Genomic DNA, 15,467 nt, shown 5'->3' on the forward strand with positions numbered 1-15,467 from the left:
TACTAAGAGCTGATTCCAAAATGTTGGGCTAGCAACGTGTAATAGAATTATAGTGCAAAGTGCTGATCTGGGACAGGTAATTCCCCAAATCCATAGGAAAATCAATAATTATATTTACACTTTAAAAAACCCACTATGGGCCCTGACTGGCGTAGCTCAGTGGATTGAGTGTGGGCTGCAAACCACAGGGTCGCCAGTTTGACTCCCATTCAGGGCACATGCCTGGGGTGCAGATCAGGTTCCCAGTAGGGGGCACTCGAGAGGCAACCACACACTGATATTTCTTTCCCTCTCTTTCTCCTTCTTTTCCTCTCTCTCTAAAAATGAGTGAATAAAATCTTTTTAAAAACCACTATAGTATGTTTTTGTTGTATATAATAGTGTAAGAAGAGGAATATGATAAGTGCTCAGTAAATATCAGTAAATATTAACTTGAAGTAGCTGTGGCGTAGTGCAATGTTTTTCAAACATTTTTGTCTGTGCCCACAATAAGGATTACATCCCAGTAAATATACACATATAATTTATGTAATTGAAACAGAGTCAGGAAACAGTAAGCATTCTTACTATACTCTGTGATTATTTTTAATTCACTTTTTAAAAATGCTGGTCACACACTGAGGATAACAAAATACTTTTCTAATGAAATGAGCCACAAGGGGAGGAGTTAAGACAGAAAATCCAACATGAGGTCCACTATTCTAGCAGTAGATTGTTGGACAAGTTACTTAATGTTTCTAAGCCTGGGCTTCCTAATCTATAGAAAGAGGATAGTACTTGTTCCATCTAAATTAAAAAAATTGTCTTAAGTTTCAAATGAAATAATATATGTAAACATGTTTCAAAGTATAAAGAACTGTAAAATACAAGGTGGTGGTTTGGCTTTGTAGGCAAAATAAAAAGTGACCTGGATTTTGATAGATTAGGAGAGTGATAGCCAACATTTAAATAATGTTCACTACATAATCTGGTGCCAGTATCCTAAGCACTTGAATATAGTGACAGTAAACCCACCAAATCCTCACAATTCTGGCAAGTATGTACATTTTATAGATGAAGTTAAATGTCTTTCCCAAGATCACACAGCTAGTAGGCACCAGAGCTGGGATTCAAAGCCAAAGTCTTTTTTTTTCTTTTTAATAAGATTTTATGTATTTATTTTTAGAGAGAGGGAAAGGGAGGGAGAAAGGGAGGGAGAGAAACATCAATCAGTTGCCTCTTATACATGCCCCAACAAGGGATCAAACATGCAACCCGGACATGTGCCCTGACTGGGAATCAAACCAACAGCCTTTCATTTTGTGGGCCAGTGCTCGACCACCCGAACCACACCCGTCAGGGCAACCACGAATTTTTTTTTTTTCTTTTTCATTTTATTGTTGTTCAAGTACAATTGTCTGCATTTCCCCCACCACAACTCCCCCCCAACCCCAGCCATCCCCACCTCTCTCCCCTGATTCCACCCCTTTGGTTTTGCCCATGTGTCCTTTATAGTTGATCCTGTAGTATTTTTTCTTGATGGTTTGGGTTTTATTTTTAAAAAAAAAATTTTTTTTAAATTTATTCATTGATTTTAGAGAGAGAGGAAGGGAGAGAGAAACACCCATTTGTTGTTTTATTTATTTATGCATTTATTGGTTGCTTCTTCTGTGTGCCCTGACTAGGGATTGAACCCACAACCTTGGCATATCTGTACGAGATTCTTAACGAACTGAGCTACCTAGTGGGTGGCCAGGGCTACCTTTGTTTTTATTGTGCCTCACAAAGCCAGTATTTTTTTAAGATTTCATTAATTTATTTTTAGAGAGAGGGGAAGGGAAGGACAAAGAGAGGGAGAGAAACATTAGTGTGTGGTTGCTTCTTGCATGCCCCCAACTGGGGACCTGACCTATATTGAAAGTATCATTCGGTTTCTGTACTTTAGTCCCACTGAAGTAGAAATCAATGTTCCTAAAAATTTGAAAACTCGGGCTGTGTTTGTTGCAGGCAACTAAATCAGAACTTGCAATTTTTCACTATGGTATGTAATAGGTTTGATTTTCCAAAGCCCTATGCAGGCTGGATCATTTAAGCTAAACCAAGGTACACTGACCTCTGTGTTTAACCACATTCATAACACTCATAATTTCAGACAGCTCCCAGACTCAGACTGGGTAGAATTTTACTCATAAGTACCTGAGACTGTGCCCAGCAAGACAATGAGAACAAAGAGAAATGAGAAAAAACTGCTTCCTTGAGGTAAGACACAAATAATTGGATTTTTACTTCTTAAAATTTCCTGTAAAAACTTGTACTAAATTACAAAAAGTTTCAAAATATCATTCAGATGAGATATAATTCAACAGATATGCTAAAATTATATGGCTATTTTTAATCTGCAAAGTTCCAAGTCCCACCAATCCGTTAAAAGCTGCCAGGTGATAGAAGTACTGATCTCACACCCAGATGGGGAAGCCGAGGCAACAACCCCACACTATTCATCCGTTTGTCTTTTTGGTTCCAGAGAGAAGAAGGGAGAGAAACAGAGAGAAACATCGATCAGTTGCCTGCTATACAGCCCAGACTGGGGACCAAACCCGAAACCCAGGCATGTGCCCTGACTGGGAATAGAACCTGCAACCTTTCGGTTTATGGGGCAACACTCTAACCAACCGAGCCACACTGGCCAGGGCCAAACTATTCTTAATAAAGGAAGTCTATAGGAAAGATACTGATAAGTCTCAGGGTGTCTAGAAGGTCCTTGAACAAGTCAAGCCACAGACATATTCTTTCAGATAAAAATGGAAAAGGCAGTCCCCCAGTGTTGCTTCTGTAATTTTATAGATTGTAGCTACAACATGGAAAAAGAATTTTAAGAATTTATCAGGCTGTTAAAAAATACCGGCTTTGGCCCAGGCTGGTGTGACTCAGTGGATTGAGTGCCAGTCTGTGAACCACCGGTCTGATTAACAGTCAGGGCACATGCCTGAATGATACTTTCAGAACAGTGCAAAAGTAGTGCCTGGGCTTTTCCGTCTTTTTTAAATCTGTCCTCTCTCAGAGGGAAGGTACTTGCACGCATGTGCACACACTTGTTGGCACTTGTATTACCCATGTATTTCAAGGGTGTAAATTCAGGTAAATTCCAAAGCCTGGGATTAAAATACATACTGTTCTTCAGGAATGTGAGCCAGTAATATTTATTAAGCATCTATTATGTGAATAATCTTGTTCCTGATCCAGTAACTTGAATGGATAAGTAAAAGACGAGGCTCTGGCCTTAGGAAGTTAACACTCAAGTTGAAAAGCTAGAATCTCCAGGGAGAATATTTTCCTGGTACTGGAGTAACAAATTCAAGAGAAAGCACTGGGTCATAGATGAGTTAATTAATAAGGGGATCCAGGAAAGAGCATCCTTGTTAAAGAAAGCCCTGGCAGCCCTGACTAGTGTGGCTTAGTTGGTTGGGTGGTGGTCCACAAAGCCAGAGGTCACCGGTTTGATTCTCAGTCAGGGCAACTGCTTGGGTTGTGGGTCAGGTCCCTGGTTGGGGTGTGTATAAGAGGCAGCCTGTCAAAGTTTCTCTTTCACATCGATGTTTCTCTCCCTTTCTTTGTCCCTCCCTTCCCTATATCTAAAAATAAATATCTTTTTAAAAGAAGAAAGCAAGCAAGCTCTGGCAGAGAAGATGCCTTTAGGGACTTGGTGGGGGGTGGGAAACAAGATAGGAAGAGGTCTCGTGGTGGGTTCTAAACGGTAGTTAGAAGTAATGTTTTTCCCATCCCTCGAGCTTCGTATATATATTCAGGTAGGTGGAGGTGGGTTGCAGCATAGATGGTTCTGGCCTTTCAACAAAATAAGTCCAGAATGAACCTCAGTTTCTCAGTCAATCCCCCGCCCCCAGCTTCTAGTCTCGAGGTCACAATTGCAAGTGACTTTTAGGTCCACTATTGGGTTAAAGATAGAAAAGAAAGATACCTTTGGCAGTGGCCAGACTTTTTTCATGTTGGTATATAGCAATAAGTACACTCTAGTCGGAAGTTCATAGTTATCTGGATGACAGAATTACCTGTCAAATAGAAAACTTCATTGTAACAGAATATAACGATGACTGATTTTGCAGAATCTGATTTGATAAACATGTAATTTTTGCCATCAGTGACCCTGTTTATTTTCCCCATAGAAAACCCTAAGAGAAACACTAAGTTTCCCCTTAGTGTTTCTCTTAGGTTTTAACCTAATTTCTGGGACCCCAGAAGTATAGGGACAGGGAGCAGTAGGATAAAACTTTGCCCCCACCATCAAAAAAGCAGTCTTTTTTAGCCCTGGCTGGTGTGGCTTAGTGGATTGAGCACCAGCTTGCGAACCAAAGGGTTGCCAAGTTTGATTCCCAGTCAGGGCACATGCCTGGGTTGCAGGCCAAGGTCCCCAGTGAGGAATGTATGAGAGGCAACCACACATTGGTGTTTCTCTCCCTCTCTTCCCCCCCCCCATAAATAAATAAATAATCTTTTTGAGTAGTCTTTTTAGACCTGGGTCAGTGGGTCAGTCAGCTGGAGCATTGTCCCGTATACCAAAAGGTTTCAGGTTCAGTTCTAGGTCAGGCTACATACATAGGTTGCAGGTTTGACATGTCCCCCAGTTGGGACATGTTCCAAAGGCAACCAACTAATCAGTGTTCCTCTCTTTCTCTCCTACCCCTTCTGCACCCTTCCTCTGTCTCTAAAAAAATAATCATCGTACTCCCAAGTGAGGATTTTTTAAAAAGTAGTCATTTTAGTAAGCCTTTAGCTCATAGATAAGAAGGCTTAATCAGGGATAGTGATGACACTTTTAATTAATACAGTTTCTCAGTGTTAATCATATTCTCTTCAAGATGCATGTACTCAGTATTTTCACTGTTGGATGTATTTTATTCAGTGGAGTCAAGGATAAAATGGGGCATAACATTTTCTTTCTTTACCTGGAATCTCAGAGATGGTGCTGTTCTCAGTTTCACTTCTAATTAATGGCAGGTTTAAAATGTTGAACCACAGCATAAATGAGAAATTGGTTAATCAACCATTCTTTTGGGGGGGTTTCTTTTTGAAGGTGGAGGTTTGGCAGAGAGAAATGGTGCCCCAAAAATGTACTGTGGCTCAGTTGGTGGAGCGTCGTCTCCATAAACTGAGAGGTCACCAGTTCAATTCCTGGTCAGGGCACATGCCTAGCTTGTCGGTTTGAGTAACCCCACACCCCCTGCGCCCCTTTCGGGGCACTGTGAGAGGCAGCCAATCAGTGTTTCTCTCCCCCATCGATGTTTCTCCCCCCATCAATTTTTCTGTCCCTCTCTCTTTCCCTCCCTTCCCCCCATCTCTGAAAACAATAAGCATGTCCTTGGGTGAGGATAAAAAACAAAAACAAAAACAAATGTGTACTGGAAGGTACTAGATTGTGGATGGTGAGACGGTGCTGAAAAAATGATTGCACCCTGAAGTAGTAATTCCATTGCCAGCACTTTATCTGCTTTCCCCCACTTTTCCCACCAAAACACATGAAGAGGAGCTTCCTCTTCCTCCTTTCCCTCCCCTTCAGTGGTCTTGAGCAGGAACAAGCACACAAACAACAGTGAGGTGTTCTTAACTCCACAGACCTACCCTAGGACAGAGACAGTTCCTTCTTCATCAGATGCCACCCAGAAAAGAGTGTTACATCACAACTCGAATAAAACCTCTCTCAGTCTTCTGAAGCGGGGAGAGGCACAAATGAAAGTACTTTCAAGTTTTCCCGGTAGGGACAAGGGTTTTTGTCCCTTAATTAGAGGTAGTCTGGGAAATGCTAGCACTCGTGAATGTCCCAGGAGAGTTGGAACACCTCCGTTCTGTCCTCACTGTGATAATAGTAGTCCCCTGCTCAGGCGGCAGCTGGAAGTAGGAAAGCTGGGTGAAAGCTCACGGAGAGGCCCTGCCAAGGAGATCTTTTTTTCCTTTCTCTGATGTCTGCAGCTCACTTGGCCTGAGCTCCAGGTTACTACTTGATTCTGTTCAGAAGTCAGCACTTAAATTCTGAGGCCGTTTCAGAAGTTAGTACTAGTGTTTATTTCTGGATCTAATTGTGCTTCTAGAAATAACAGCTGTAAAATTATATTAGAATTTATGTTTAAGAAAAGTCAGATGGCTATCAAAATATGTGGGTGGTTTGAACTTTTTGAATAAAAGGCCTGTGCTCAGCTGCCAGGCCTCCGGAGGAGTGCTTTGTAATACTGTGCATCCTTGCTTTCTGGGATGGGTTGTGGAAGGAAATTGCTTATTTCCTGTTTCACCACAACCGTCATGACCAGGCCACTTTCCCTGTTGTCCTTGTCCTAGCAGAACCTGATTCTTGACTTGAGTGAAACTGGGCAAGGGGCTTGAAGGCATTTTTAGTATAGGTAGATCCCTGGCCTTTTAAAGAAAGGGCCACAAATTAGCTGTACTGTTAGCAGCCCAGATGATGCCATTGAGAGCTCAAGAGTGTTCTAAGTTTGCCCTGACTGGTGTTGGCTCAGTGGACTGGGCGTCGTTCTGCGGACCAGAGAGTTGCAGGCTTGATTCCTGATCAGGGCATGTGCCTGGGTTGTGTGCCAGTTTCCTGGTTGGGGACATGTGACAGGCTACTGATAGATGTTTTCTCCCGTTCTTTCTCTCTCCCTTACCCTCTCTCTAAAAATATGTAAATAAAATCTTTAAAAAACAACAACAACAATGAAGAAAGAGTGTTCTGAACTTACTGAGTAGTTTTTTGTTGTAGATATATTAATCATGGCAGATTCAAAGCTCTGGTATCTTTTTAGTCATTCACTCTTTCCTGCCCAAACTAAAAATTGACTTTCTGAAATCTTTACTATATCAACCTTTTATTTTTCTTCTTCATTCACTGCTAGTAAATCTTTTAATGTCTGTTTGCCACTTTTTAGCTGGCTTAATTTTTTTCTGTTCTGTTGAAGTCCAGAGTTGTGGCTTGAGGGGCAGTAAGTTATGGTCAGTTCTTTGGATCCACACCCCTATTTATCTCTTCTTGGTGGCAGACATCAAAATTTAATAGGTATATTAGAGATTATGGTGATCATTTGTAGACTGGTCACTTCCAAAAAAGTACAGGGAGAGGGTGTTATCTGCAGACAGCTGAGTAAATGTGTTTTTGTACTTCCATCATCACAGCATCTCAGTTATCCAGATGAAGTATGAGGCCTAGAGTGGAAGTGTGCTCAGGTCCTTCGAGGGGCTGCAAGGAGATCACTGTGGCTAGAAGTAGAGTCAGCAAGAGGGGCAGGGTGGTTAGAAGATGAGGCCAGAGAGGTAATTGTAACAGAATATGTGAGGTCTTGTGGGCCACACTACGAGTTTGTATTTTATCTCTCTCTCTCTCTCTCTCTCTCTCTCTCTCTCTCTCTCTCTCTCTCTCTCTCACACACACACACACACACACACACACACACGAGAGAGAGAGAGACAGACAGACATTGATTTGTCATTCCACTTATGCAGTCATTGGTTCATTCTTGTACATGTCCTGACCAGGGATCAAACCTGCAACCTTGGTGTATTGGGACGATGCTCTAACCAGCTGAGCTACATGGCCAGGGCTGACTTTTATTCTATAATAAATTCTGTATTCTGGCCCTGGCTGACATAGCTCAGTGGATTGAGCGCAGGCTGCGAACCAAAGTGTCGCAGGTTCGATTCCCAGTCAGGACACATACCTGGGTTGCAGGCCATAACCCCCAGCGGCCGCACATTGATGTTTCTCTCTCTCTCTTTCTCCCTCCCTTCCCTCTCTAAAAAAATAAATAAATAAAATCTTTAAAAAAATCTGTATTCTGTAATATGGGAAGTCATTGGAAATTTTTGACCTGATATGGTAAGATTTCCAATTAAAAAAATAAATTACTCTGGCTGTTGTGTGGAGAATAGATTGGGTTGTTTGGGTTGTGCATCAGTTCCCTGGTTGGGCACATGTTCCCCCTTCCCACCATAGTGGGAAGAAAGATCATTTAGAAGGTTATTGTAGTAGTCCAGGCTAGGGATGAGACAATAAATGAAATTATTACCTATTTCCAAGAAAGGTTTGAGAGACCTAATTAAGAAAACATCAGTAGCCCTGGCTGGTGTGGCTCAGTGGATTGAGCACCCACCTGCAAACCAAAGGGTTGCCAGTTCTATTCCCAGTCAGGGCACATGCCTGGGTTGAGGGCTAGGTACTCAGTTGTGGGCATGTGAGAGGTACCCACACATTAATGTTTCTCTCCCTGTCTTTCTCCCTCCTTCCCCCTCTAAAAAATAAATAAATAAAATCTTAAGAAAAAAAGAAAAGATAACTAAAGCCCCTCATACAGCCCATTTCACAATGTTAGGCTCCAGTATTTGTTAATGCCCTTCCTTTCCTTGGAGTTTGCCCTCAGCTATATTAGGACCATAGGGGAGAGGTTATTAAATAGAGATCAGTATTCACAGGGATGGGATTCTAACTAGTACCTCAGTCATTTGACCCCAACAGAAGACTTTTATTCTTGAGGTACTACAGTTGGCACACTGTGTTCATTCTGTTGTCCCACCCACCAGAGACCTGAAAAGACTGATTCTGTGCCAGAACTCTTGGGCGGCTCTATTCTCATTGAAGCATTCAATCTTCAGTTCTTTCTGTAGTTGCTATCAGTTTGAACAGCCTCTTGTACAAAGTATCTTTTCAGCTACCTGGACTTGCAAGCTGGAGCTCTCTGATACTCATCATGACAAGGTAGTTTCACATACCTGAGGGCCCTCTAAGAAAAAGAGGTTTTGTGATCTTTAACATTTGAACATTCCCCCCAGTCTTTTTGGTGATCTAAAGCCTTAATATGCTACTTTGATTTCTGGGTTTTGCAGTTTGAGAAAAAGTTTCGTGTGTTTTAGTGCATTATATTTCTTTGGGAAAAGCTTGGTGTTCGGTATACAGAAAGCTTGCTTGGCATTGTTGACACGGTTTCCTGTCCCACAAAAGGCCACCTCAGTCAATATATCTTGTTGGTACACAGCACTGATGCAACCATGCTATCTCGACATAATGTTAGGATCACTTGCCCAGAGAGGGCTTGTGGCAGCCTACTACTTCCTTGATTTCCTTTGGGTGCAATGCACTTTTGGGGTGGGTGTGGGATCCAGGAGGTCTAATTGTGTGACAGGTAATAGGAAGGGTGACTCCCCAGAAACTTACAGAATTTGCTTTAACAGTAGTTAATTTTGTCTCCTAAGATGCTTTGCTCCTTCCTTTTACAAGTGAGTTGAGATTACTGGAGTGTCACAAGTGAAACTTTCGGTGCTTTTGCAACTCACATACTATACTGCCTCTGGAAATACCTGACTTCCAGGCCCCCGGCCAGCCTGTAAATAGAGTAAGCCAGACACTATGAGGGCCAGCTCTGTTCAGGAACACTGGTCTGTTTTCAGGGAGAAATCATTTTTCCCTTCACCTCAGTTGGAATGTGTCTTACTAGCTTTTCTGCTCCTTCGTTGGCTGAGCACAGAGGAGAGTCAGCGTGCCACTCATCTGGCAGCCCCGTGGCCATGCGCCTTTCCTAAAGCCCACGACAGGAGAGGTAAAGAGCTTGTGAGCATAAAAGGTCTTACAGGTGTACCTGTATTTTCATTTAGTGGCATGGATAGGTATTTTTCAGTTTTTTCCCCACCCACTCACCTGTGCCGACTGAAATATCATTTTACACTTAGTAATATAATAGTTGGGAGCAAATTGTTACTGCAGATAAAAACACAAATATATTTTCAGCCAACATGCTGTTAATTAAATTGCTTATCTATCTAAACTTGGGCCTGTGCTGCCCATATCAGATGTCCCCGATTTCTTCCTTGAGTGAGTTGCCTTGTGTTCCATGACCTTGTTTTTCTCATTACAGTGTGAGTGACTGCCTCACGTTGTGTTGATGCTGGTCTGCCATGCTAGCCTGTCTACCAGGGCCAGGTGACCTGTCCTTTCAGCTTCTTTCTCACACGCAGATGAACACTGGACTTCAGAAATGTAAGTAATCGGGGTTCCAGGGAAGGGCATGTTCCCTTGTTTTGTCCCTACATTTGGGCTGTTCCAGAGCAGTACATTGACCGTGGACTTTGGTACCTTCAAGATATTCTTTAGTACAGACAAAAGAAAGCAGTTGCAAAAACTTGTCAGCAGCATATAAGACTCTTCTCTGATCAGTGAGATCCTCTAAAAAGTACTAGAATTTTCCAGTGCATAGCTTCTTAATTTTAATTGTTGCTGATAGCTGTTTGTTGAGCAACAAAGCTGTAAGGAGTTTTATAGGAGATACATATAGATACATCTGTCTGTCTATATCTGTCTATCCATCCATCTATCACCCTTCAAAAAAGTGTCTCCATTTGAACCCCCATGAGGAATTAAATGAAAACGTACAGTCTAGATTACTTACTGTGTATCTCTGAAACAAGCCTTGTACACTGTTCAGTTGTTTTGAACTCTCTAAGCGCTCTCTATCATGGAAACAGACAATTCTCTTTGGCTTTGCTGTCTGCCTTCTGAGCCAGTGACCTCAGTTCACAGCAAGTAAAGAAGCTCTCACCTTCAGAGGGATAAGGAGCTAGCTTTCTCATTCTTTCTAGGCGTATTCCTGCTAATGTACTTCCACAAGATGGAGCTTTTGAGAACTGTCTGTTGGATTCCCATCTTAAACTGGCTGGAACTGGGGCTTTATGCTTCGTACTTTCCCGGATTCCTGCTTCTACCTTTGCACTGCACAATGTGCAAGGAAAAGATTCTATTCCTGGCTCATTACCATGTACAGTATCTTCAAGTGTTAAAGTGGCCTTAAATTTGAAATAGACTTTCCTTTCAGGGCAAAAAGGGGAAATCAATGAAGCATCTAGGCTTACCCTTTAACAGAAAAGGTGCTTTGGCATCTTACTTGAATCCTTCATAAGAGGGTTTGGCAGGGTTTTAGGCTTTGTGGGCCGTGGTTTCTGTTGCATCTATTCATATCCGCTGCTGTAGGGCAAAGGCAGCCATAGATAATTTGTAAACTGTGTGTGACTATTTTCAATTAAGCTGTTTAGAGAAACAGCAGCTGGATTTGGGCCCATAGGCTGTAGTTTACCAGCCCCTGTTCTGGTAGATCATCTTCAGAAATTAAAAATTATCTAGCCTCTTACTTCCTGTCTTTGAGGAAGAGTAAGACTCAGAGCCTGGCTAGTTCTGGGATTTGGCCAATGAATCCAGCTTGCATAATGACAAAGCTGAAGGTGACAGTCTTCCTTCTGCAGCTTTCTGACTCAATGGGCAAACCCTGCTGTAGCAGCTTTCCCCATCGGCCTTTCTCTTAATGAGTGATGACTAGGTGACTAAGTTGTATGTGCTCCCTGGCCACCCAAATCTACTTGCCAACTACACTGTGACTGTTTCTGGGCTTCCAAGGACACACTGGAAGGGCAGTATATTTGGAAGTATCCACTAAGATGGCAAAGAGCAACTCCCTGTCTTCTAGATTCCTTAACACTGACCGCTTCACCCAGAGATGTGATGTCAAGGGATGAGCCATTTGGGAGGAAAAGGCATATTTAAGGCATCCAAATAGGCAGCTTTATCTTGGGTGCTGACATTGGATCTCCACTTCCTTTTCCCCGAAAGCAGCTCTTAAGTAGCCTCTGCCATCCACTGGCCCCAGTCTGTATTTAAGAATTGAGATGTCCTTCCTTGTTGGTTTCAGACCCACCTGTCCATTTGGGGGATGGTGTCTTTGAATCTCTTTGACTCCCGGGTTGCTATCCTTAACTAAATTCACACTTTTGCAGAGGAGAAATCCTGTTGGTCTTTTTAAGCTTCCTCACTTACTTCTCTCCTCTCCCAAAATGTATAAGAAAAAAGAAAACTCTTACTGAGTGACTTACAGCTGTTAGTGTTAAACATTCACAGTTAAGGTGAGATGGAGCATAAGCTCTATCTCCTTTGGGAACCAGCAACTAAAGAACTGCTTAGAACCCAAGGCTGCCAGTTATAAAAACCTTAAAATCAGTTTTGTGACTCTCCAATTCAGCCTTTCCCTACTTCCACACCCATTCTCAGAAGGGTCTTCTAAGTCCCTTAGAAACACAGCTTGGTATCTGGTAGGGTGGGGATGGGATACAGAGTTTATAGATTACTGTGCTTTATGTTATAAGAGTCAGCCAAGGCAGGAGAAATGGGTCAGGGTCAGGAGGTGGGATATGTGACTTCTTGGTCCAGCACTGCAATTCATCTGTCTAATCACCCACCCCCAGGCTTGAGCTGCCATATGAGCAGACTCACAGGATCGATCCCTTCTAACTTCACATCTTCTCTTCTCCCCTTCCTTTCCTCTGTATACAGGAGGATGGGCTTCAGTGCCCATCTTAGAAGTGTAATTTGCAGTGGGGCAGGCTGGATTAAAGAACATCTGGGTTTGGGCTGGGTCTTGTACTTGACCACATTTAGGGGTAAGAGGATGCCCGCCTAGAGCTTTTCTACATTGTATATTCCATGACGTCACTTGCTCTGACAGTCCTAGCCATTTTGGAACTCTGCTCTTGAAAATTTGTTTTCCTCTGACCCATCTTCTCCTAATTCCTCCAGGAAACGTGTTTTTGACATTTTCTCCTTATTAACCCCAGGCCTCTGCTCCTGTTTCCTGAGTTCACAGTGTGGTCTGTAGTGGTGGCTCAATAAGTATTCCTGAGTGAGTGGCTGAAATGACCAAAAGACCTTGGTTCTCAAATCATCTTTTAGATAACAACTTTGACCTCTCTTATTGTAGCCTTTTGGGGCCTGGGACAAATGTCAAAAATCTTTTGCTGCTTCTTGGTATGTCTGTCTGCCCCCTTGTGGAAGGGTCTGGAAATGGTGAATTGGTCCAGTGGTTGAAGAAACTCAGAAATATTAGACTACATCTGTTGAGTGCTCACCATGTGCCAGGCACTATCTTAAATATTTTTATGTATGTTTTCATTCATTCCTCAATAATTCCATATGGGAGACTCTCTTATCGTTCTTTTAAGAATAAGAGTGTCTGCCGCTTGCCAGCATTACATGACAGTTCAGTGACTGGCTTAGAACTCATACTCAGGGCAGACTCCAAAGCTTCATTACAAATTGCATGTGCCTCTCCACCTATAGATAGAGGTTCCTGCTGCATATGCCACCCATGCTGTCTGACCTTCAAAACAGGATACACAGCGGGGTCCCGGTGGGGAAGCCTGGATTCAGGCAGATTTCACCCTTAGTCCTGGAGCAGACAGCAGTGCTCTCTGTTTTACACTGTGCTCCCAGACCCAAGTCCAGGGCATCCTGCAGTTCGCGCTTCCTTTGCCAGCTTGCTTTGTCCTGTCTGTGAGCAGACTCAGGCAGAACTGCTATCCTTAAATAATATCGACAGGCACTGTTCCTGTCCACGGAGCGTTTTCCCATTCACTGAATCTTAGTAATTCTGCAAAGGAGGACGGCAGGTGTCATTCCTTTTTATACATGAGGAATGACTGAGACTGGGTAGTTCCATAGTAAAGCCAGTACTTGAATCTGGATCCCTTTTTTTATCTAACCACATATTCCTTCTTCTATATACTGCCTTATGTCTTTTTTTTAAAGATTTTATTTTATTTATTTTTAGACTGAGGGGAAGGAAGGAGGGAGGGAGAAAGAGAGGGAGAGAAACATCAATGTGTGGTTGCCTCTCATGTGTGAGCCCCCAGCTGGGGACCTGGCCTGCAACCCAGGCGTGTGTCCTTACTGGGAATTGAACCGGCGACTTTTGGTTCGTCCTTACTGGGAATTGAACCAGCGACTTTTGGTTTGCAGGACAGCACTCAGTGCCTTATGTCTTAATTAATGACACCCTTGATATTCGATGTTTAGTCAAGTGTTTTTTTGTTTTGTTTTTTTCATCTTGAAGAGACAGAAAGAGAAGTATCAGTTTGTTGTTCTACTTACTTATCCATTCATTGGTTGCTTCTTGCATGTGCCATGACTGCAGACGGCACTCTAACCAGCTGAGCTACTTGGCCAGGCCTGCTATTCAGTATTTAAATAAGTTGCTTACAAAGCCGTGGTACCTGCGTTACCTGTGCACTTAAGGGAAGATGTTACAGAAGAAAGACAGACTCCAAGGTACCTGTGTGTGGGGAACGAGATAAAAGAGTGTTGAGCCCTCTTTGGACTCCTGGTTGGGGCACATGCCTGGGCGGGCCAGATCTCCAGTTTGCGGGCACATGCGAGAGGCAACCAGCCCATGTTTCTCTCACACATTGATGTTTCTCTCTCTCTCAAAAACAAAACAAAACAAAACAAAAACCTGTTGAGGAACACTTGACTTTTTATACGGATTGGACTTAAGTCGGGCATATGAGGTTGGTGGTGCTAAATTCTCAGAATGTGTCCTCTTGTCCGACATACTCATCCCATCTGAGAGATTCTTCCTTAACAAAAATACTATAACCTGTGCCCACCCTCCCCTCCTGCCATTCCTTCCCTTTGATTCTGATTCCTTCATTTGACTACCCTCATCATCACTGTCAACATCAGTGGAGGCAGGACAAGAACTACTCGGTGTGAATGTCCTGTTTCATACCCCTGAGTGAGGCCAGCTCCCTCCTGCCTCTGCGAGACACAGACTGGCAGTGGGTACTCGCTTGGAGCAGAGAAACCCTATTCTTCAACAAGTCACTGCATCCTTCTTTCTGACTTAGTTTTCAAGGAGAAAAACCCAGTAACATGGAAGAAAGTCCAGGGGCAGAACTTTACTTCCTGTCTGAACTAAAACTCAGCAACCTCGGGCTCCCATTCCTCATCCCCACTTATTCAGCCAAGCAGCACCCATGCTGATGGCACTTCCCAAGTGTGTACTACAGGCCTGCTCTGGGTAAGGCGCTGAGCTAGAAGTGTCATGTGATTCTGACCAGTCAGACAGACACCTAAGTACAGTGGCTGACCAGGGCAGCTTCTAATGGAATTCTAGCACCTTGAGCTTAGGGACCATCTCTTGGCAATTCTAGACGTTTTTTGTATCTTCTTGTCCAGGAGAGTGTAAGAAGGGTCAGAGAATGGTTCCACTTTATGAAGACTGAAGCCCGTTAAGTGGCTTATAAAAAACAGCCCAGACACTACTCTCAGGGCTTTGACCCTGCTCACCAGCTGCTGCTCCGAAGTGGGTGGGGAAGATTTCCAGACCTGTCTGCCTCCCTCTTCTTCCTGCCCTCAGTTGTCACCATCACATTCATTGTTTTAAGATTTCCTTTGGTCCTAGTTGGGTAGCTGGGTTGGTTGGAGCATTGTCCCGATACGCCAAGGTTGTGGGTTTGATCACTGTCCAGGACACATACAAGAATCAACCAATGAGTGTCTGAATGGGTGGAACAACATATTGATGTTTCTCTCCCTCCCTTCCTCTCTCTCAAAATCAGTAAATAAAAAGACCTTCAAGTCTGTCATCTTTCAGCCATTTCATTTATGAGTAGAATTCTGT

General features: G+C 43.1%; 1 protein-coding gene across 5 annotated transcripts in view; it reads left to right on the forward strand.

Moving 5' to 3' along the window:
- FAM222B (family with sequence similarity 222 member B) overlaps window positions 1–15,467 on the forward strand; it is a 64,824-nt gene that overhangs the window by 44,768 nt on the left and 4,589 nt on the right. For all 5 annotated transcript variants that reach the window (XM_045837511.1, XM_045837510.1, XM_045837514.1 and 2 more), the window contains one exon: window positions 9,885–10,006. In XM_045837511.1, the coding sequence (XP_045693467.1) occupies window positions 9,925–10,006 (82 nt within the window). In that variant the 5' untranslated portion in view covers window positions 9,885–9,924. The remainder of the gene's footprint in view (window positions 1–9,884; window positions 10,007–15,467) is intronic.

Source organism: Phyllostomus hastatus, unplaced genomic scaffold (assembly GCF_019186645.2).
Source record: "Phyllostomus hastatus isolate PE091 unplaced genomic scaffold, TTU_PhHast_1.1 phas_contig_210, whole genome shotgun sequence".
NCBI lineage: Eukaryota > Metazoa > Chordata > Mammalia > Chiroptera > Phyllostomidae > Phyllostomus > Phyllostomus hastatus.